At 40.8% G+C, this 21,819-nt stretch overlaps 1 protein-coding gene across 2 annotated transcripts in view; it reads left to right on the top strand.

Annotated features, from left to right (window-relative positions):
• The first annotated feature begins 4,322 nt into the window (after window positions 1–4,322).
• Window positions 4,323–21,819, top strand: part of LOC109899664 (ninein-like protein) — a 37,294-nt gene continuing 19,797 nt past the window's right edge. The window contains exons 1-4 of one of the 2 annotated variants that reach the window (XM_031835820.1): window positions 4,323–4,717; window positions 11,358–11,566; window positions 16,624–16,720; window positions 21,402–21,601. In XM_031835820.1, coding sequence (XP_031691680.1) covers window positions 11,384–11,566; window positions 16,624–16,720; window positions 21,402–21,601 — 480 coding nt within the window. In that variant the 5' untranslated portion in view covers window positions 4,323–4,717; window positions 11,358–11,383. The remainder of the gene's footprint in view (window positions 4,718–11,357; window positions 11,567–16,623; window positions 16,721–21,401; window positions 21,602–21,819) is intronic. The other variant, XM_031835821.1, reaches the window with a different exon arrangement.

The following is a 21,819-nucleotide window of genomic DNA, read 5'->3' on the forward strand; positions in this document are numbered from 1 at the left end:
GTGTGAAAATATATATATTTTTTTAAAGCATAAAACCTCTACCAATGTAATTGTCAACCAGTTTCCCTATATCACTGACTTCTGATCAATCTTTCCTTTTCTCTACCAAGGTTAAATCAACAACAGGATCTGGGAGTAACCATTGAGGAACATCCCTTATCACCACAGAAGGGCCAACCTCCAACTCCCTCATACCACTCATCAGCAAACTGTCCAACCAAAACCACTGACTTGTCTACTAGTATATTCCCAACAGTCATCTAGAACAGTAGCAGTGGGATGGTCAAGAGCATTGCATCTTTTTCTTCTTTGGGTTTTATGGAAAACTACACTCAAAAGGAGAATTGTTGCCACCAACTGGACTGGGGTAAAACATGTACAAAATAATATTAAATTCCATTAGGGGAAGGCAAAATGTACATTAATCCACATACACTGCCCAAAATAATAACATATATATATATATATATATATACCGAACAAAATATAAACGCAACATGCAACAATTTCAAAGATTTTACTCAGTTACAGTTCACATAAGGAAATCATTCGAATTAAATAAATTCATTAGGCCCTAATCTATGGATTTCACATGACTGGGCAAGGATGCAGCCATGGGTGGGCCTGGGAGGGCATAGGCTCACCCACTTGGGAGTCAGGCCCACCCACTCGGCAGCCAGGCCCAGCCCCACAAAAGGGCTTTATTACAGACAAAAGACAAAAATACCATACTGGCCTTTAGCCGTACCCTTATCCTACTCCTCCTCTGTTCCTCTGGTGATGTAGAGGTTAACCCAGGCCCTGTGTGTTCCCAGGCACTCTCATTTGTTGACTTCTGTAACGGAAAAGCCTTGGGTTCATGCATGTTAACATCAGAAGCCTCCTCCCTAAGTTAGCTTTATTCACTGCTTTAGCATACTCCGCCAACCCTGATGTCCTAGCTGTGTCTGAATCCTGGCTTAGGAAGGCCACCAAAAATTCTGAAATTTCCATCCCCAATTACAACATTTTCCGTCAAGATAGAACTGCTAAAGGGGACGGAGTTGCAATCTACTGTAGAGAGAGCCTGCCGAGTTCTGTCCTACTATCCAGGTCTATGCCCAAACAGTTTGAGCTACTACTTTTAAAAATCCATCTCTCCAGAAATAAGTCTCTCAATGTTGCCGCTTGTTATTGACCCCCCTCAGCTCCCAGCTGTGCCCTGGACACCATATGTGAATTGATTGCCCCCCATTTATCTTCAGAGTTCGTACAGGTAGGTGACCTAAACTGGGATATGCTTAACACCCCGGCCGTCCTACAATCTAAGCTGGATGCCCTCAATATCACACAAATTATCAAGGAACCTACCAGGTACAACATGGGCACCCTCATAGATATCATCCTGACCAACTTGCCCTCTAAATACACCTCTGCTGTTTTCAACCAGGATCTCAGCGATCATTGCCTGCGTCTTATGGGTTCGTGGCCAAACGACCACACCGTATCACTGTCAAATGCTCCCTAAAACACTTCTGCGAGCAGGCCTTTCTAATCGACCTGGCCCGACGTTCAACGTTCTTCAAAAGTACCTTCCCCACCATCTTAAATAAGCATGCCCCTTTCCAAAAATGTAGAACTAAGAACAGCTATAGCCCTTGGTTCACTCCAGACTTGATTGCCCTTGACTAGCACAAAAACATCCTGTGGCTCACTGCACTAGCTTTGAATAGTCCCCGCGATATGCAACTTTTCAGGAAAGTCATACACCAATATACACAGTCAGTTAGGAAAGCAAAGGCTAACTTTTTCAAACAGAAATTTGCATCCTGCAGCACTAACTCCAAAAAGTTTTGGGACACTGTAAAGTCCATGGAGAATAAGAGCAGCACCTCTCAGCTGCCCAGTGCACTGAGGCTAGGAAACACTGTCACCACCGATAAATCCACGATAATCGGGAATTTCAATAAGCATTTTTCTACGGCTGGCCACGCTTTCCACCTGGCTACCCCAACCCCAGCCAACAGCTCTGCACCCCCCGCAGCTACTGGCCCAAGCCCCCCCCCCCCCCCCCCCCCCCCAGTGCTTCTCCTTCACCCAAATCCAGACAGCTGATGTACTGAAAGAGCTGCAGAATCTGGATCCCTACAAATCAGCTGGGCTAGAAGATCTGGACCCTCTTTCCTAAAATTACTTTCGTATCGTCTGAGATTCCTAAAGATTAGAAAGCGTCCACAGTCATCCCCCTCTTCAAAGGGGGAGACGATCTAGATGCAAACTGTTACAGACCAAAAGTTGAAGTCGTAAGTTTACCTACACTTAGGTTGGAGTCATTAAAACTCATTTTTCAACCTCTCCACAAATGTATTGTTAACAAACTATAGTTTTGGCAATAAACAGTACTGTGCAGTAGTCTTCATCGACCTGGCCAAGGCTTTCAACTTTGTCAATCACTGTATTGTTATCGGCAGACTCAACAGCCTTGGTTTCTCTAATGACTGCCTCGTCTGGTTCACTAACTACTTCTAGGATAGAGTTCAGTGTGTCAAATCAGACGGCCTGTTGTCCAGACCTCTGGCAGTCTCTGTGGGGGTGACAAAGGGTTCAATTCTCGGGCCGACATTTTTCTCTGTATATATCAATGATGTCGCTCTTTCTGCAGGTGATTCTTTGATCCACCTCTACGCAGATGACACCATTCTGTATACATCTGGCCCTTCTTTGGACACTGTGTTAACAAACCTCCAAACAAGCTTCAATGCCATATAACACTCCTTCGTGGCCTACAACTGCTCTTAAACGCTAGTAAAACTAAATGCATACTCTTTAACCGGTCGCTGCCCGCACCCGCCCGCCCACCCAGCATCACTACTCTGGACGGTTCTGAATTAGAGCATGTGGACAATTATAAATACCTAGGTGTCTGGCTAGACTGTAATTTCTCCTTCCAGACTCGCATTAAGCATCTCCAATCCAAAATTAAATCTACAATCGGCCTCCTATTTTGCAACAAAGCCTCCTTCACTCATGCTGCCAAACATACCCTCGTAAAACCGACTATCCTACCGATCCTCAACTTCGGCGATGTCATTTACAAAATAGCCTCCAACACTCTACTCAGCAAATTGGATGCAGTCTATCACAGTGCCATCCGTTTGGTCACCAAAGCCCCATATACTACCCACCATTGCGACCTGTATGCTCTCGTTGGCTGCTCCTCGCTACATATTCATCGCCAAACCCACTGGCTCCAGGTCATCAATAAGTCTTTGCTAGGTAAAGCTCCGCCTTATCTCAGCTCACTGGTCACCATAGCAACACCCACCCGTAGCACACACTCCAGCAGGTATATTTAACTGGTCATCCCCAAAGCCAACACCTCTTTGGCCGCCTTTCCTTCCAGTTCTCTGCTGCCAATGACTGGAACGAATTGCAAAAATCACTGAAGTTGGAGACTCATATCTCCCTCAAGCATCGGCTGTCAGAGCAGCTTACCGATCGCTGCAGCTGTTCACAGCCCATCTGTAAATAGCCCATCCAACTACTTACCTCATCCCCATATTTTTATTTTCTGCTCTTTTGCACACCAGTATTTATACTTGCACATCTATCACTCCAGTGTTAATTGCTAAATTGTAATTACTTCACCATTTTGGCCTATTTATTGCCTTACCTCCTTACTTCATTTACACACACTGTATACAGATTTTATATTGTGTTATTGACAGTACATTTGTTTATCCCATGTTTAACTCTGTGTTGTTGTTTTTGTCTCACTTACTTTGCTTTGTCTTGGCCAGGTCGCAGTTGTAAATGAGAACTTGTTCTCAACTGGCCTACCTGATTAAATAAAGGTGAAATAAAATAAAAAAATATTTTGCACAGAATGCTGTAGTATACGTATGTGGGATAGGTGTCTTTTGTAGCCTACTGTGCAGGCATAAAGCTAATAGACGACTAATTTGGCACTACAGTCTGGAGCAGTCAGTCATGTAAACTAGGGCAGTGTTCGAGAGGATCAAAACCATGATATATGATGGGTAAATTATGATTGATTGACTGATCTGCAAATAATAATGAGTCGTTTTTTATGATGCAAGCCAAGGTGATTTGTTGATCAGTCAGTCGGCAGTTGCCTGCACTCGTTCAAGCCCCAGCTCTCTGATTCTAAATAAATACATAGACAACTGTCTGACCAGTAGGTGCTGCGAGCTTGAGCCTCCAGCATGAAAATGGTTCCATTCCCCTGCTCAGACGTTGCATGCATCAACCAATGGTTGCGTGCCACGTCATCGATTTACAGGTTGCTATAAATTACGATATGGTTAGCTGATACTTAAAATACTTATCCATGCGTTGTAAGATCTGGCATGCGTCAGCAACGCCTGTGCAAAAATAACGCGCACGTTTTCTTCAAACGCCTCAAAGCAAAGCACAGCGTATCCTAGTTTTCGGTACTTCTGAGTGCCAGCCTCCAGTGGACGCTAGGAGGAAATTGAGAGAGATCTTCCCTCTGTAGCCCACGTAAGGAGTGAGATTTCCACACGCCACGCTCATATCTACTTGTGGTCACTTCATAGACAAGAGCTATGCAAACATGACCCGTTTTCCATAAAAGAACCCCGAGACAGACGGAACCCATCTTCATATTTTCAAAAAGAAAACGCATAATCCGATGCTCATGTTGGACCAGCTGTGACTATTCTTAGAGGCTTCGGTATAGGCTACTGTTAAAACGGTAAGAACAATTTAATTATTATTAGGCTAGCCTACTCTGTCAGAAAATAGCAATAATTATTGTTTACAAATGGAAAGGATGATGCCACTTGGTAACGGTTTTAGTTCATAGACTGCGCGAAAAGTGGATAGTTTGGATAGGCTACTTTGTATCCTTTTTGTCTTCTATTTTACCTTATTTTTGTTTCGTCATGGCTTGTTTCCCGTTCCCATGGTGAAGCATAGCCGACTCACGCTTGCGACTTCAAGCCAAGAAGCCTGCTGCCTAGTATTGATCAATCTGTGATAGAATGAATGTAGCCCTTGATCACGCCTCTGTTCTATTACATTACACAAGTCATTGGATGGCGTCTTCTGTAGGGGAGGAAGTTTTTTGTTATGAGCGGTGTGTTCTGCCTGAAAATTATGCAATACTTGCGGTACGGTTTTGGAAGCATAAGGAGGTTAATTTATATTGGCAAGAAATAATAATGCAAATAAATATGTGTGTTAAATCGATACACGTTAGGGTTCCCACACGGTCTAATTTCCATGTTACAGTGCTTGTTTACGGAAAACGGATGGAAGACCGAGTGGACTACCAGTGGTAATAGGCTTTATGCATCTCTCAACACGTGTGTAAAGGGAATACTGATGCCACAAATGTGTTGTCACTAAAAAAGACTAGGCCGCAACTGTGTTAACCGATTTAAACAGCGTACGAGGCTACATATGGGAGGACGGCTCATAATAATGTCTGGAATGGAGTGTAATGGAATGGTCTCAAACACATGGAAACCGTGTTTAATGTGTTCCTTACCATTCCATTTATACTGTTCCAGCCTTAAGGCCCACTATGAGCCCTTCCTCCCCAATTAAGGTGCCATCGTCAGGGTAAGTGTGTTTTGCATTTGAAATTATTTTGATGTGATATGAAAGTAGAGGGATTTATGTTTCTAGGACCATACAGCATGATTCATGTTTAGATGGAGTATTTGGCTGTTTTGTCTTCCACAGCCAATTAGCCCTTTTTAAACAAAGTTTATTTTTTAAATTGTATCTTTATTTAACTAGCCACGTCAGCAAAGAACAAATTGTTATTTACAACCCGAAAGACGCTGGGCCAATTTTGCACCGCCCTATGGGACTTCCAATCACGGCCGGTTGTGATACAGCCTGGAATCAAACCAGGGTCTGTAGTGACTCCTCTAGCACTGAGATGCAGTGCCTTAGACCGCTGTGCAACTCGGGAGCCCATGTAAGGTCCTTGGACTAAGGAGTAACGTTAGGATCCTTTAGTCCAATGCTGGGCTAGAACAAACTATGACTAGTCTGTTAATGCATGACATTAGACAGGCTATATTTTTCTTTGCACAGTGTGCAATTATGGGCAACTTTATTTATTCAATGGGGTGATTGGAAAAAGACACATGCATCAATAATGATTTATGTGAATTTGTTTATTCCTACTTATAAAGAAAATCAAATAAAAACAAATTGTCACATGCCCTTAATACAACAGGTGTAGATTTAATCATGAAACGCTTAGTTACGATCCCTTCCTTACAATGCAGAGATAAAATATATTTTTTTAATAGCTTTGGTGCAGTTTTCACAAGTAGGCCCATGTAGTACATTTCCACAACTCTTAGTACAAAACTTAACAGATCATTAAAAGGGCAGAAGTTTCATAACTCTAAGCACATTTTCAATTAAATCAGCCACTTTTTCACTCAACTTAATCAGTGTTTCATCTTTCAGATGGCAATACATGTTCATATAAAGTAATTGCCTTTTACAATATAATGCTCACATTATTTTTTATTTCTACAATGGCATTGTTGAACAGTCCTTTCTGATTGTCTTGAAGCGCATTCTAGAGCATGTGGTGGTTCCCTATAACGCACAGTTATTTGCGTGATAGAATGCAATGGCTGTAGTTCATTTTTTGTTTTGTTTGAACCGTTTTTGAAAGCAGAATTCGAATATAAAACAGGCCTATTTGGTTTTGTTGAATTCGATTTTCATAATCGCAAAGTAGGACTGATGGTTTGGATAGCTAAATAGCAAGTATGTTTGTTTGGTTACAACAGCAACTTGTACTGTAGCTATGTAGTAAACTTGCTAGCTACTTCAGTGGATGTTGAACACATTTCTACCTGCAAATCAACACATTTCTAGTGGAAAATGTGTTAAATTATAGCCTTAGTTTAAAAGGAATAATCAATGAGGGGCTCTATGCGTTCTCTGGAAAATAATGCAACTCAGTGGAAGGTTGATTATCCCTTAGATAATTCTCTCTTTTGTTAAAATACAGTTTACTATTACTTAAAGCTGCAATATGTAACTTTTTGGGTGACCTGACCAAATTTGCATAGAAATGGGTGTTATAGATCTGTCACTCATTGAAAGCAAGTCTAAGAAGCAGTACATCTGTTCTATGCTTCCCGTTATTACATTTTGTTTTTGTCTCTTTCTTTCGGTTATGTACACCAGCTGAAAATGACATATTTTTGGTTATGGAAAATATATTTAGAAGCGGTTTAAATGGTACAATGATTCTCTACATTATAATTGCTTGTTTTGCACCACAAACTGAAATTAGACAAACTATTACATGCTGACTAGACCGGGCATGCGCCATTGCGCGCATGTTGATTTTTTTTCCATCCACACCAGACGCAATCATGACACGCATGTTGAACTATCAAAACGAACAATGAACAAACTATATTAATTTGGGGACAGGTCGAAACACTTGAAACATTCATGGACATTTGGCTAGTTATCTTGCTGTTGCTAGCTAATTTGTCCTGGAATATAAACACTAGGTTGTTATTTTACCTGAAATGCACACGGTCCTCCACTCTGACAATTGAATCCACAGATATAAGGGTAAAACTAGTTTGTTTCTAGTAATCTCTCCTCCTTCGGTCTTCTTTGGACATTATATGGCAGTTAGCAACCAACTTTAAGGTGCGTTACCACTACCGACTGGAGTGTGGACATCAGTTCATCTTTCAATCAGCCACGTGAGTATATGCTCCTAAAAACCAATGAGGAGATGGGAGAGGCGTGACTTGCAGCACATCAGCTGTCAAATTGAACTAAGTTCTATTTTAGTGCCTGGCTACGCAGATGTGCACGAGCAGTTTGGATTAAATGATTGACTAACATATGTGTACATTTATTTAGTAATGCTCACACACGTAACGCAAGCGGTGTGGTCAGTCAGCATGTTAGATTTTTAGCAACCAGGAAATGGTGAAGTGATTCTTTTCATAGTGCATCTTTAATCTGACTTTCTTAATTGATAATCACTTAACCGTTTGATAAACCTATAGATTTTTAACTGGTTTGTCTACTACAGACTTTACAGACATACATTTTTCATTATGTAGTTCTCAAAGTAGAAACATATATAAAGTATGGTGTGTGTATATACTCTAATGTACAATGATGATAATGACTATCAATCAAACTGCTCGAAATGGATAACTACTGAACCAAGATTATGTAGTGCCTAGTTAACGTACTGTAAAACTAATTGGATTTGCAAAGAGTCATCAACACAAGGGCATTTTGTCATTTTTGTTTCACCCAACTTTAAACCTAAATCCACTGACATAGTGAAATGTCATTGGATTTGTCAATGCCAATGTTCACATTGAATTCACGTTAGTTGACAACTGAACCAAATGTCCTGGAATTATTTAGATTTACAAGGGCTGCCTACTCATATACTGCATTCTCCATCAGCCAGTGTGCTTCAATTGCACATACTGGAAAGAGTCACTCTTATGTACTACCATTAGGAATTATAGTGTAGTGTACAATGCACTGCTGAAATAGCTGGGTTTTATATAACAATATATTCCACTCATTATGTGAGTTCCATTGAAACACTTTCAAACAGAGAGACAGGTGATAATGTATCAGTTGACAAGTCACGTAGAAAATGTGATCTGGTACAATGTTGCATGGGGCAGAAATGGCATACAACACTGATACATGTTAACATTAGCTAACAATACCCCTATTTCTGATGATTTGTCCTTTGTATGTACTGTATAAGGATAATGAAGCTGAAGCTGTATTTATCAACATGCTCACAACCTGCCATTAGATACATTTATTTTTATAATTTGTATGTCAAGTTATAGTCAAATACTGTATAGAAAATAATATTTACCATCTACTATGCTTTCTCTTCAGCACTTCAAAGAACAGTTTTGAAATTTGTATCTTGTATTTTTTGCTATTGGATTAAAGATGCAATATGCAGAAATCACTCTGCCATTTCCAGGTTGCTAAAATTCTAATAGTTTGCCTAATTTCAGTTTGTGACAAAACAAGCATGTGGAGAATCATTGTACCATCAAAACCGCTGTGAAATATATCTTCCATAACCAATAATATTGTATTTTTAGCTGTTTGAAGTTGGTGTACAAAACTGAAAGTAAAGCAACATTTTAAGAATGGAAAGCATAGAAATGGCGCACACAGAACAGATCTACAGCTTCTTAAACTTGCTTTCAATGAGAACGACAGATCTGTAACTCACATTTCCAGTCAATTTGGTCAGGTTGTCCAAAAAGTAACACATTGCAGCTTTAAATGCTATTTTAAATGATTTAATAGTGAATAAACAAAATGTTCTCATAGTATTTCATAATTCTTTGTTGTTGCTTGAATGATTTGGAGGTGAAAGATATGTGAAACCCCAATGAATGCACAATCAAATGTTCTGAAAATAAGATGGGGTGCATTACAAGTGTTATCAGTTTAAAGTTTTGTACTTTTTGAAAATGTACTAATTACATTTGAAAAATGAGTAGCAGCAGTATACAGTGTAAGTGTTAGTCTGTGTGCGCATGACCGGCCACTTGGTATTTGCTAAATGGCACCTAAAGGACTCTCAGACCATGAGAAACAAGATTCTCTGGTCTGATGAAACCAAGACTGAACTCTTTGGCATGAATGCCATGGGTCACATCTGGAGGAAACCTGGCACCGTCCCTGAAAAAGCTGTGCAGTGACGCTCCTGTCCAACCTGACAGAACTTGAGGGGGTATGCAGAGAAGAATGGGAGAAATTCCCCAAATACACCTGTGCCAGGCTTGTAGCGTCATACTCAAGGCTGTAATCTCTACAAAAGAGATTTTGCTTCAACAAAATCACATTTACATAAGAACTTTTTTATTTATATATATATATATATATATATATATATATATATATATATATATATAGTTTTGTAAAAATGTTTAAATAGTTTTTGCTTTGTCATTATGGGTGTGTGTGTGGGGATTGAGAGGGAGAATTTTTTTCCAACATGCCGGCTCAGTGATTCGAACTAGTAAACTTTCGGTTACTGGCCCAATGCTCTTATGTTGTCAGTGAACTTAATGATTGAGTCGTGCGTGGTCTCGGTTGTGGGTGTACAGGAGGGGACTAGGCACACACCCCTGAGGGGCCCCCCGTGTTGAGGGTCAGTGTGGCGTAAGTGTTGTTGCCTAACCTCACCACCTGGGGGCGGCCCGTCAAAGTCCAGGATCCAGTTGCAGAGGGAGGTGTTCAGTCCCAGGGGACCGAGCTTGGAGGGGACTGTTGAACGATGAGCTGTAGTCTTTGAACAGCATTCTCTTCTAGCCTATTCTCTTCATTGCCAAATGTTGACCCAACCTCAATCCTTTACAACTTGTGCCAGAGTTTATTCAAAGTGACATAATTGGACATTAATTGCTGAATATGCTGGTATTTATGAACTGCTGTTACTTGTGCTACTAAACCCGAAGGTCGTAGACGGTCATATATAGCAAGTTATTTTTTTTATTTTTTGCAATGGTATGTATAGGGGCCAAACAAAATAATTAGCCTTTAAGGTGATAACAATAATGACAGAACTCACCCGCCTTACATAATTGATGCCAATCAAGATCAACTCCAGAATTCAGTGCAGGTCATTGCAACCACTGAGGCAGATGTTTTGGGCCTGTGCTGTAATCCAAGGCCATGGGGGGAAAAATCATGCATAAATGTATTTTGTCCCGCCACACCAAACGCAATCGCGATACGTAGGTTAAAATATCAAAACAAACTCTGAGCCAGTTATATTATTTTGGGGACAGGTTGAAAAGCATTAAACATTTATGGCAATTTAGCTAGTTAATTTGCACTTGCTAGCAAATTTGTCCTATTTAGCTAGCTTGCTGTTGCTAGCTAATTTGTCCTGGGATATAAATATTGAGTTGTTATTTTACCTCAAATGCACAAGTTCCTCTACTCCGCAAATGAATCCACACATAAAAGGAGGAGATGGGAGAGGCAGGACTTGCAGCGCGATCTGCGTCACAAATAGAACTGACTTCTCTTTTAGTCCTTGGCAACAAATCTTGTTGGCGCAATAATTTAACAATTTCAAAATGTATTTAGTGACGCGAGTGGTGTAGTCAGCCTGTCAGGGCAGCAAATAATTTAAATGGTCCGTCTCACTAAAACATTTTACCACCGTACGTAGTTCAGGCCTAGTAGTCTATTGCAATGTATAGAGTTGTCTGGATGTAAGACTAATTGAAGTTGTGCAGATGTAGACATATGTGATTGAACGTTTATTGTGCTTACCACAGTCTCTTCCTGTCCGCCATCCCACTTCACTGTAGGTGCAAGCCTTGCAATATGTACTGGGATGGATGAGGAAGAGCAGAACCGCTATGTGGCCCAGCTGAAGGAGGAGTTTCACAGCTGTGACACCACAGGCACTGGTTACCTGGACAAGGAAGAGTTGTCAGCCCTTTGCCACAAGCTATCCCTGGATGCTCACCTTCCCCTACTGTTGGACACCTTGCTAGGACCACACCACTATGCTCGGGTATGAGACCAGACCACTTTAGTAACTTCTCTCTCTGTTGTGGATTTACCTTAAATTCTTCTTACCTTAAAACATGTTAAGTTCTGACATGCATAGTTGTGTAATAGCTGTGTTATGACACTTTCCTACCTTTTTATTCAGTAGTCAAATCAAATTGTATTTGTCACATGCGCCAAATACAACAGGTTTAGACCTTACCGTGAAATGCTTACTTACACGTTTTTAACCAACAATACAGTTCAAGAAATAGAGCTAAGAAAATATTTACTAATTAAACTAAAGTAATTTTTAAAATTAAAAGTAACACAAGAAAATAACAATAACAAGGCTACAGTATATACAGGGGGTAACGGGTCAATGTGCGGGGGTATTGGTTAATCGAGGTCATTTGTACATGCAAGTAGGGGTAAAGTAACTACACATAGATAATATAAAGTGTAAATAGTCAGCAGTCTTATGGCTTGGGGGAAGAAGCTGTTGAGGAGCCTTTTAGACCTAGACTTGGTGCTCCAGGCCTGCTTGCCATGCGGTAACAGAGAACAATCTATGACTTTGGTGACTGGAGTCTCTGACAATTTTGAAGTGACTGGAGTCTATGACACCGGCTAGTGGTGTTGTGCCCTCTTCATGACTGTCTTGCTGTGTTTGGACCATGATAGTTCATTGGTGATGTGGACACCAAGGAATTGGAAACTCTTGACCTGCTCAACTGCAGCCCCATCGGTGTGAATGGGGATGTATTCGGCCCTCCTTTTCCTGTAGTCCATGATCAGCTCCTTTGTCTTGCTCACTTTAAGGGAGAGGTTGATGTCCTGTCACCACACTGCCAGGTTTCTGACCTCCCTATAGGCTGTCTCATCGTTGTCGCTAATCAGGCTTACCACTGTTGTGTCGTCTGAACTTAATGGTGGTGTTGGAGCAGTTCTGGGTGAACAGGGAGTATAGGAGGGGACAAGGCATGCATCCCTGAGGGGGCCCCTGTGTTGAGGATCAGCGTAGCATATGTGTTGTTGCCTACCCTTACCACCTGGGGGCGGCCCTTTAGGATCCAGTTGCAGAGGTAGGTGTTTAGCTTAGTAATGAACATTGTGGGCACTATGGTCTTGTACGCTAAGCAGTAGTCACTGAACAGCATTCTCACATTGTTTCTTTTGTCCAGGTGGGAAAGGGCAGTGTGGAGTGCGATTTGAGATTGCGTCATCTGTGGAACTGCTGGGGCAGTATGCGAATTGGAGTGGGACTAGGGTTTCTAGGATAATGTGAGCTATGACCAGCCTTTCAAAGCACTTCATGGCTACCGACGTGAGTGCTACGGGACTGTAGTCATTTAGGCAGGTTACCTTCCCTTTCTTGGTCACAGGGACTAAGGTGGTCTGCTTGAAACGTACAGTTGAAGTCGGAAGTTTACATACACTTAGTTTGGTGCATTAAAACTCATTTTTCAACCACTCCATACATTTCTTGTTAACAAACTATAGTTTTGGCAAGTCAGTTAGGACATCTAGTTGTGCATGACACAAGTCATTTTTCCAACAATTGTTTACAGACCGATTATTTCACTTATTCACTGTATCACAATTCCAGTGGGTCAGAGGATTACATACACTAAGTTGACTGCCTTTAAACCGTTTGGAAAACTCCAGAAAATGTCATGGCTTTAAAAGCTTCTGATAGGCTAATTGACATAATTTGAGTCAATTGGAGGTGTATATGTGGACGTATTTCAAGACTTACCTTCAAACTCTTTGCTTGACATCATGGGAAAATAAAAAGAAATCAGCCAAGATCTCATAAAAAAATTGTAGACCTCCACTGGTTCATCCTTGAGAGCAATTTCCAAACACCTCGAGGTACGACGTTCATCTGTACAGACAACAGTATGCAAGTATAAACACCATGGGACGACGCAGGCGTCATACCTCTCAGGAAGGAGACATGTTCTGCGAAAAGTGCAAATCAGTCCCAGAACAACAGCAAAGGATCTTGTGAAGATGCTGGAGGAAACATATACAAAAGTAGCTATAGCCACAGTAAAACGAGTCCTATATCAACATTACCTGAAAGGCTACTCCGCAAGGAAGAAGCCACTGCTCTAAAACCTCCACTAAAAAGCCAGACTACGGTTTGCAACTGCACATTGGGACAAAGATCGTACTTTTTGGAGAAATGTCCTCTAGTCTGATGAAACAAATAGAACTGTTTGGCCATAATGACCATCGTTATGTTTGGAGGAACATGGGGGAGGTTTGCAAGCCGAGGAACACCATCCCATCCGTGAAGCACGGGTTGGAAACATCATGTTGTGGGGGTGCTTTGCTGCTGGAGGGACTAGTGCACTTCACAAAATAAATGGCATCATGAGGTAGTAAAATTACATGGATATATTGAAGCCATCACAAAGCCCTGACCTTAATCATATTGAAAATGTGTGGGCAGAACTGAACAAGCGTGTGCGTGCAAGGATCCTACAAACCTGACTCCGTTACACCAGTTCTGTCAGGAGGAATGGGCCAAAATTCACCCAACTTATTGTGGGAAGCTTGTGGAAAGCTACTCAAAATGTTTGACCCAAGTTAAACAATTTAAAGGCAATGCTACCAAATACTAATTGAGTGTTTGTAAACTTCTGACCCACTGGGAATGTGATGAAAGAAATAAAAGCTGAAATAATTGTCTACTATTATTCTGACATTTTACATTCTTAAAATAAAGTGGTCATCCTAACTGACCTAAGACAGGGTATTTTTACTAGGATTAAATGTCAGGAATTGTGAAAAACTGAGTTTAAATGTATTTGACTAAGGTGTATGTAACCTTCCTATTTCAACTGTAGGTATTACAAACTCAGTCAGGGAGAGGTTGAAAATGTCAGTGAAGACACTTGCCAGTTGGTCTGCGCGTGCTCTGTGTACACGTCCTGGCAATCTGTGAATGTAACCTGTTTTAAGGTCTTGCTCGGATCACACAGTCATCCAGATCAGCTGGTGCTCTCATGCATGCTTCAGTGTTGCTTGCCTCAAATCGAGCATAAAAGCCATTTTGCCCGTCTGGTAGGCTTGCATCTCTGGGCAGCTTGCGGCTGGGTTTCCCTTTGTAGTCATGTCTCACAATGGTACGCAACAGTCATTGAATTTATTCTTATAAATGCACTAGTTGGACCATGGATTTCTTTCAAATCGATCAGATATTGACTGAATTATACCACATAAAACAAATAATGAATGGAGTAAAGGCATTTTGGTGGGAATTCAGGTATTCGATCTATTGTTAAATTTCACTTCTTATAATGCACTCCTTTTAAAAATGTTAATAAATATTGGACTGTTTCGGTGACTGTATTAGTGCCACACTGTCGGTCACGAGGTGTGACCGTTTAGTCACTATAAATAGGCTTCTCCATGCTCTGCTACTGCTGATGGCCATTAGTAGCCTACCAAACTTGCTAACTGCCTGCTACTCGGCACTCTTTTGTCCCGAATCACTCTGACATGAATGCAAAGTTATTTGAAAATCGAATCAAACATGAGCCCAAGCTCTGTCAGGTTGGATGGGAAGCGTTGCTGCACAGTCAGGTTTCTCCAGAAATGTTTGACCATGTTCAAGTCCGGGCGCAAGGACATTGAGACTTGTTCCGAAGCCACTCCAGCATGGTCTTGGCTGTGTGCTTAGGGTGAAACTTGTTCCCCAGTCTGAGGTCCGGAGCGCTCAGGAGCAGGTTTTCATCAAGGATCTCTCTGCTCCGTTCATCATTCCCTCGATCCTGACTAGTCTCCCAGTCCCTGCCGCTGAAAACCATCCTCACAACATGATGCTGCCACCACAATGCTTCACTATAGGGATGGTGCCAGGTTTCCTCCAGACGTGATGCTTGGCATTCAGGTCAAAAGTTTCATCAGAACAGAGAATCTTGTTTCTCATGGTCTGCGAGTCCTTTTGGCAAACTCCAAGCAGACTGTCATGTGCCTTTTACTGATGAGTGGCTTCCGTGTGGCCACTCTATTATAAAGTCCTGATTGGTGGAGTGATAGGAGAACCTTTCAGAAGGACAACCGATCTCCACAGATGAGCTCTGTCAGTGACGATCGGGTTCTTGGTCACCTCCCTGATTGCTCAGTGTGGCCGGCTCTAGGAAGAGTCTTGGTGGTTCCAAACTTCTTCCATTTAAGAATGGAGGCAACTGTATTATTGGGGACCTTCAATGTTGCAGAAATGTTTTGGTACCCTCCCCCAGATCTGTGCCTCGACACAATCCTGTCTCGTAGCGCTATGGACAATTCCTTCGACCTCATGGCTTGGTTTTTGCTCTGAAATGCACTGTCAACTGAGGAACCTTCTATAGTCAGATGTGTTCTTTTCCAAATCATGTCCAATCAATTGAATTTGCCACAGGTGGACTCCAGTCAAGTTGTAGAAACATCTCACCTGAGCTCAATTTTGAGTCTCATAGCGAAGGTTCTGAATACTTAGGTGAATAAAGTATTCCTGTTTTTTATATGTAGGTAATGTGAAAACATTTAGATTTTTCATTGTGTCGATCGATTTTTATTGAGTATATTTTAGAATATGGCTGTAACATAACAAAGTGGAACAAGTCAAGGGGTTTGAATACTTTCCAAATGCATTCAGAGCGGTCCATACAATCAGTGTTAATTTTCGTAAGTTGCTTTAATTTCAGTGCATCTCATTTGTAAACATTTCAACTGTATTTTTCAATTGCGCAAAAAATCACTGATGAAGCGTTTTAGCTTTCTTATAGATCCAACGTTAAGCCAATGTATTCCATTGAGGCTGCTTCAGCCATCACCAGAGTGTTTGACAGGTCATTACAAACATTTCCACTGTTTTTGTTAACGGAGAAAACTAATGGCACAAGCAAGATTGGGAAGAGCCGCCAGAGTATGAAAACAATCAGTGTTGCGAGATTTAAGTGACAAGTGGATTTTGCACCCCTCAAACACCGGAAATAGATGGCTAAAAAGAACAGATCCTCATGTGGGCGGGGCATGTGCGTTGCTAATAGTGTGCACAATTAATTAACTTTCCCTTTTGTTATGCAGGTGAATTTTGAGGAGTTCAAAGAAGGCTTTGTAGCTGTGCTATCACGCTCTCTGGACTTCAGCACCTCTGAAGAGGAGAGCAGCTACCTGGAGCCAGGTAAAACATGTATGCTGGGGAGGTGGGGCTTTGCATTTAGATGCCTGCGCAAATCCAATGATTTTGTTTATGTACCTAATCAGTTCAGTTTGCTGTTTTTCCATGTCAACTGGCCCCATGTGGTGAATAAGATGGGTTTATTGATCAGATTCGAGGTGCGAATGCCGGGGGGGCTCATCTCCCCTTTTTAATGAGCCGTTAGCTTCCCTAAATGCAACAAAAGTCAAACTTTGGAGCGTCTCTAAATAATGCAAATTGAACAATTTGCCATATTTACCACTGTTAAACAACTCAATTATAGGGAAGGAGTTCCTTTTTATGTTTTGTGTACTCAGTGTATTTAGCTTGAGTATTTTCTAGCAATATTTGTTTTCTTTCCTGGATCAGCTGATGATGGCCAACCATCTCACTAGACATCTAGCCTACAGCTAGACATTAATGCGCATCCAATCCATCCAGCCTCTTTCGGTTAGAAGAATTCGATTTTGCAATGGCATAGGCCTACATTAACTGTTTCCTCAGCGATGCATAACGAAGTGTTAAGTAGACATAGTTACACTTACAGTGCACTTTCTGTGATCTCCAAGATCCACGATTTGTACAGGATTTAAGTTAAATGTTCTAATTAAATTGTTAAATGCTAAATAGTGACATAACACTGTCATAAATGTCATTTCATGTAAAGAAAGAAACGTTTGTCACACGAGCTGTGAAGACTCCACCCATTAACTCATGAATTATGGACAACTCATGAACTTGGGTAGAAAACAACATGTTTTGATTCAACTCCATGTGTTATATTGAATGTAGGCTACCTGTTCTGCGTGTGTAAAATTGCTTCAGCCGAGAGGATAGGCTACCGACAACGGTTTAGGCCTAGTGCAGGGTGAACACAGTTTACTCACCCTTTCAGAAAAATGCATTGAAAGTATATGGAACGATACTTTTTTTAAATTTTACCGCGACAGGCAGAGTTTACCTAAAAATATCTATTTTATTCCACTACATCACTGGCTACCGTCATACCTATTTCAAGTTCATGTTGATACACATTGTAGCCTAGTCTAGTATGTTGACCGTGTGTGTGTGTGTGTTAGGGTGACCATTCAGTTTCAGCCCCATTTACAGTTGTCCCAGCTTTTCAGGCTACAAAAAAAATACAATTTGTCAGCAAGACGTGTAGGCCGAATCAATGGCAATCACCGAATGTCATTGGTTACACTGTTTGGTGTTTTGTAACCGATGTCTATTTCCTTTCGTAAAATGGCGTGAGTATACAGTGGGGCAAAAAAGTATTTAGTCAGCCACCAATTGTGCAAGTTCTCCCACTTAAAAAGATGAGAGGCCAGTAATTTTCATCATAGGTACACTTCAACTATGACAGACAAAATTAGAAAAAAAATCCAGAAAATCACATTGTAGGATTTTAATGAATTTATTTGCAAATTATGGTGGAAAATAAGTATTTCATATGTTTCTCATATGATCTGTTTGACAATCAGATGAAAATATGAGTGGTTGTGTTCATACCACACTAAAAGGCTATTCATTTTTACCATTTTAGGCCCATGAAAATTAAATTGCGTAGCACAATAGAGACCCACCTGAATGTCATGGTATAATTTGTACTCTAAGATGGATTGTTTGAAGTAAACATTGTATCCTTGTGGATAAACGTCTGCTTTTATATGAGATAGTCTGCCTTAGTATGGTGCCCTCATCAAAAGCAATCAAAATCATTTTTTAGACTCGTACTTCAATTTGGATATTCTGGTTTGTTGCACAGGGTGGATTGACCGTGAGATCACCTGAATGAGGACTCCTACAGTAAATGACGACCGTACTATTGGAGACATCAAAGGGATAGGCTATATTTAGTATCTTCCCTCCCTACGGAAATGCAGTTGATCCAGTTAATAATCTCTGTCCTGATTTAGCTCCAGGATGGATTTTATTCTGAAACAAATACTGATTCAAGTGTTTTAAACTTCCTGTACCTTTTTTAACAAACCCAAACTCAGTTAAGATATGTATTGTACAGCCATTCACTTTATATGATTTGCGAACTTTAGTTGGCCATACATTGGTGTGTGTTTTATTTTGAAATGTGTTTCTTGAGTTTTAGGGTATTACAGTAAGAGGATCTAGGAGGGCACCAGAGTTTCCCTCCTCCTTCCCAGAATGTTACAGTATGATTTAAGTTTATTGCCAAGTTAGTTTCTGGGAACTGATGACCACTGTCCTTTTGAAATGCCCTTTTTTTAAAGGGTGTGTTTGACAATGTTTTTTGTATGACCAGAGATTTGGCTACTACTAAGTCTGCACTACAGTTTATCCCTTGTTTCTTTGTAACTAAACATTAACAAGATTTTGTGAGAATATGTTTATAGTAGTAATTGTGGGCAGACAAAATGCCCAGCTGGTCTAAAAAAACAATTTCTTTAGTACAGATACAGTTGATACAAGAAGTGATACTACTTTAATTGATACGGTTACATATTGTGATTTTTATCTTTGGATGATGTTTTATGTGGAAAATATTATATCGATACTTTGACTCCAAGTATATCAATTTGTAAAATAAATGTATATACTTTTTTTTTCTAGGTAGTGCTAGCTAGTCTGCTGTTTTTAGTTTATTAGGATCTCCCTTAGCTACTGCACGTGCAGCAGCTACTCTTCCTGGTGTCCATGTAAAATATACAAATAGTACAGAACAGTTATAGACAAGGACATATTTTTCATCCTATATCTTGTTCTCTGTCTTCTTTTTAAATAGTGAGCCAACATATTTGATAAAGGAAGGCTGGGAAAATTGTTTAAGACCAGCCACCCAAGCCATAGGCTGTTCTCTCTGCTTTACCGCGGTACCGGAGCAACAAGTCTGACACCAACAGGCTCATGAACAGCTTCTATCCCCAAGCCATAAGACTGCTAAAAGTTCGAACACAATGGCTTCCTGGACTATCTGCATTGACACTTTTTTTTCTGTATTACATGTTTTAAATCTTTGCACTGACTATGCACACTCACTCCCATACAGGACCAGTCAAAAGTTTGGACACACCTGCTCATTCAAGGGTTTTTCTTTATGTTTACTATTTTCTACATTGTAGAATAATACTGAAGACATCAAAACTATGAAATAACACATGGAAATATGTAGTAACCAAAAAAGTGTGGTATGTATGTATGTATGTATGGTATGGTATGGTATGGTATGGTATTTATGTGAGCTTCTTCAAAGTAGCTGCCCTTTACCTTGACAGCTTTTCCAACAGTCTTGAAGGAGTTCCTACATGTGCTGAGCATTTGTTGGCTGCTTTTCCTTCACACTGTGGTCCAACTCATCCCAAACCATCTCAATTAGGTTGGGGGATTGTGGAGGCCAGGTCATCTGATGCAGCACTCGTCACTCTCTTTCTTGGTCAAATAGCTTGTACACAGCCTGGAGGTGTGTTGGGTCATTGTCTGTTGAAAAACAAATAATAGTCCCACTAAGCTCAAACCAGATGGGATGGCGTATCGCTGTGGTAGCCATGCTGGTTAAATGTGCCTTGAATTCTAAATAAATCAGACAGTGTCACCAACAAAGACCCATCACACCTCCATGATTCACAGTGGGAACCACACTTGCAGAGATCATCCGTTCAGCTACTCTGTGTCTCACAAAGACATGGCGGTTGGAACCAAAATTTGGACTCATCAGACCAATGGAAAGATTTCCACCGGTCTAATTTCCATTGATCTTGTTTCTTGGCACAAGCAAGTCTTTCTTCATATTGTTGTCCTTTTTAGTAGTGGTTTCTTTGCAGCAATTTGACCATGAAGGCCTGATTTCACGCAGTCTCCTCTGAACTGTTGATGTGTCTGTTACTTGAAATCTGTAAAGCATTTATTTGGACTGCAATCTGAGGTGCAGTTAACTAATGAAATGATCCTCTGTCTTCCTTTCCTGTGGCTGTCCTCATGAGAGCCAGTTTCATCATAACGCTTGATGGTATTTGCGACTGCACTTGAAGAAACGTTCAAAGTTCTTGAAATGTTGCTGATTTGACTGAACTTCATGTCTTAAAGTAATGATGGACTGTCATTTATCTTTGCTTATTTGAGCTGTTCTTGCCATAATATGGACTTGGTCTTTTACCAAATAGGGCTATCTTCTGTATACCACCCCTACCTTGTCACAGCACAACTGATTGGCTCAAACGGATTAAGAACGAAAGAAATTCCACAATTTAACAAGGCATACCTGTTAATTGAAATGACTACCTCATGAAGCTGGTTGAGAGAATGCCAAGAGTGTGCAAAGCTTTCATCAAGGGAAAGGGTGGCTACTTTGAAGAATCTGAAATACATTTTGATTAGTTTAACACTTGGTTATTACATGATTCCATATGTGTTATTTCATAGTTTTGATGTCTTCACTATTATTCTACATAATAGTACATGTAGAAAATTGTAAAAAATAAAGAAAAAAAACCTTTTGACTGGTACTGTACGTGTAGCTTACTTATCTTATTCTTATTTATTCTTCTCGTGTTTTTGTTCTACTTTATTTTATAGTACTACTGATATTGATTACTGCATCGTTGGGAAAGAGCTTTCAAGAAAGGCATTTCACTGTAATCTCTCTCTGTCCTTCCCAATCACCATCTCTTTCCTCTCCCGGCCCTCCCAGTTGTTCCTGAGGAAGTGAAGCCCAAGTTTGTGAAGGGAACGAAGCGCTACGGCCGGCGGTCCCAGCCGGACAGGCCCGACTCTGAGCTCCCAGCTGACTCAGAGGGCTCTCGTCCTTTCAGGACGGAGCAGAAGGAGTCCTCTCCCGCTGGCGTGAGGAGGATAAAACTCAGACGCTCTACTTCTCTAGAGAGTGTGGAGGTAAGAGACGTGCTCCTCCTCCACCCCTCTCACCTTTTTGTCTGCTGTGTTTTATTCTGTTGCTGTGCCCTAATTTGAGTCACTGACAAAGATGGCTGACTTTTGACTTTTCAAGCTTGGCGCAGGGCCTAATATAGATCAGACTGTTTGGAGAGAGATTCCCATTTGTATTTATTTTTGAACTAGGCAAGTCAGTGCTTCACTTCAATTTCCTACAC

Source organism: Oncorhynchus kisutch, linkage group LG11 (genome assembly GCF_002021735.2).
Source record: "Oncorhynchus kisutch isolate 150728-3 linkage group LG11, Okis_V2, whole genome shotgun sequence".
Lineage (NCBI taxonomy): Eukaryota > Metazoa > Chordata > Actinopteri > Salmoniformes > Salmonidae > Oncorhynchus > Oncorhynchus kisutch.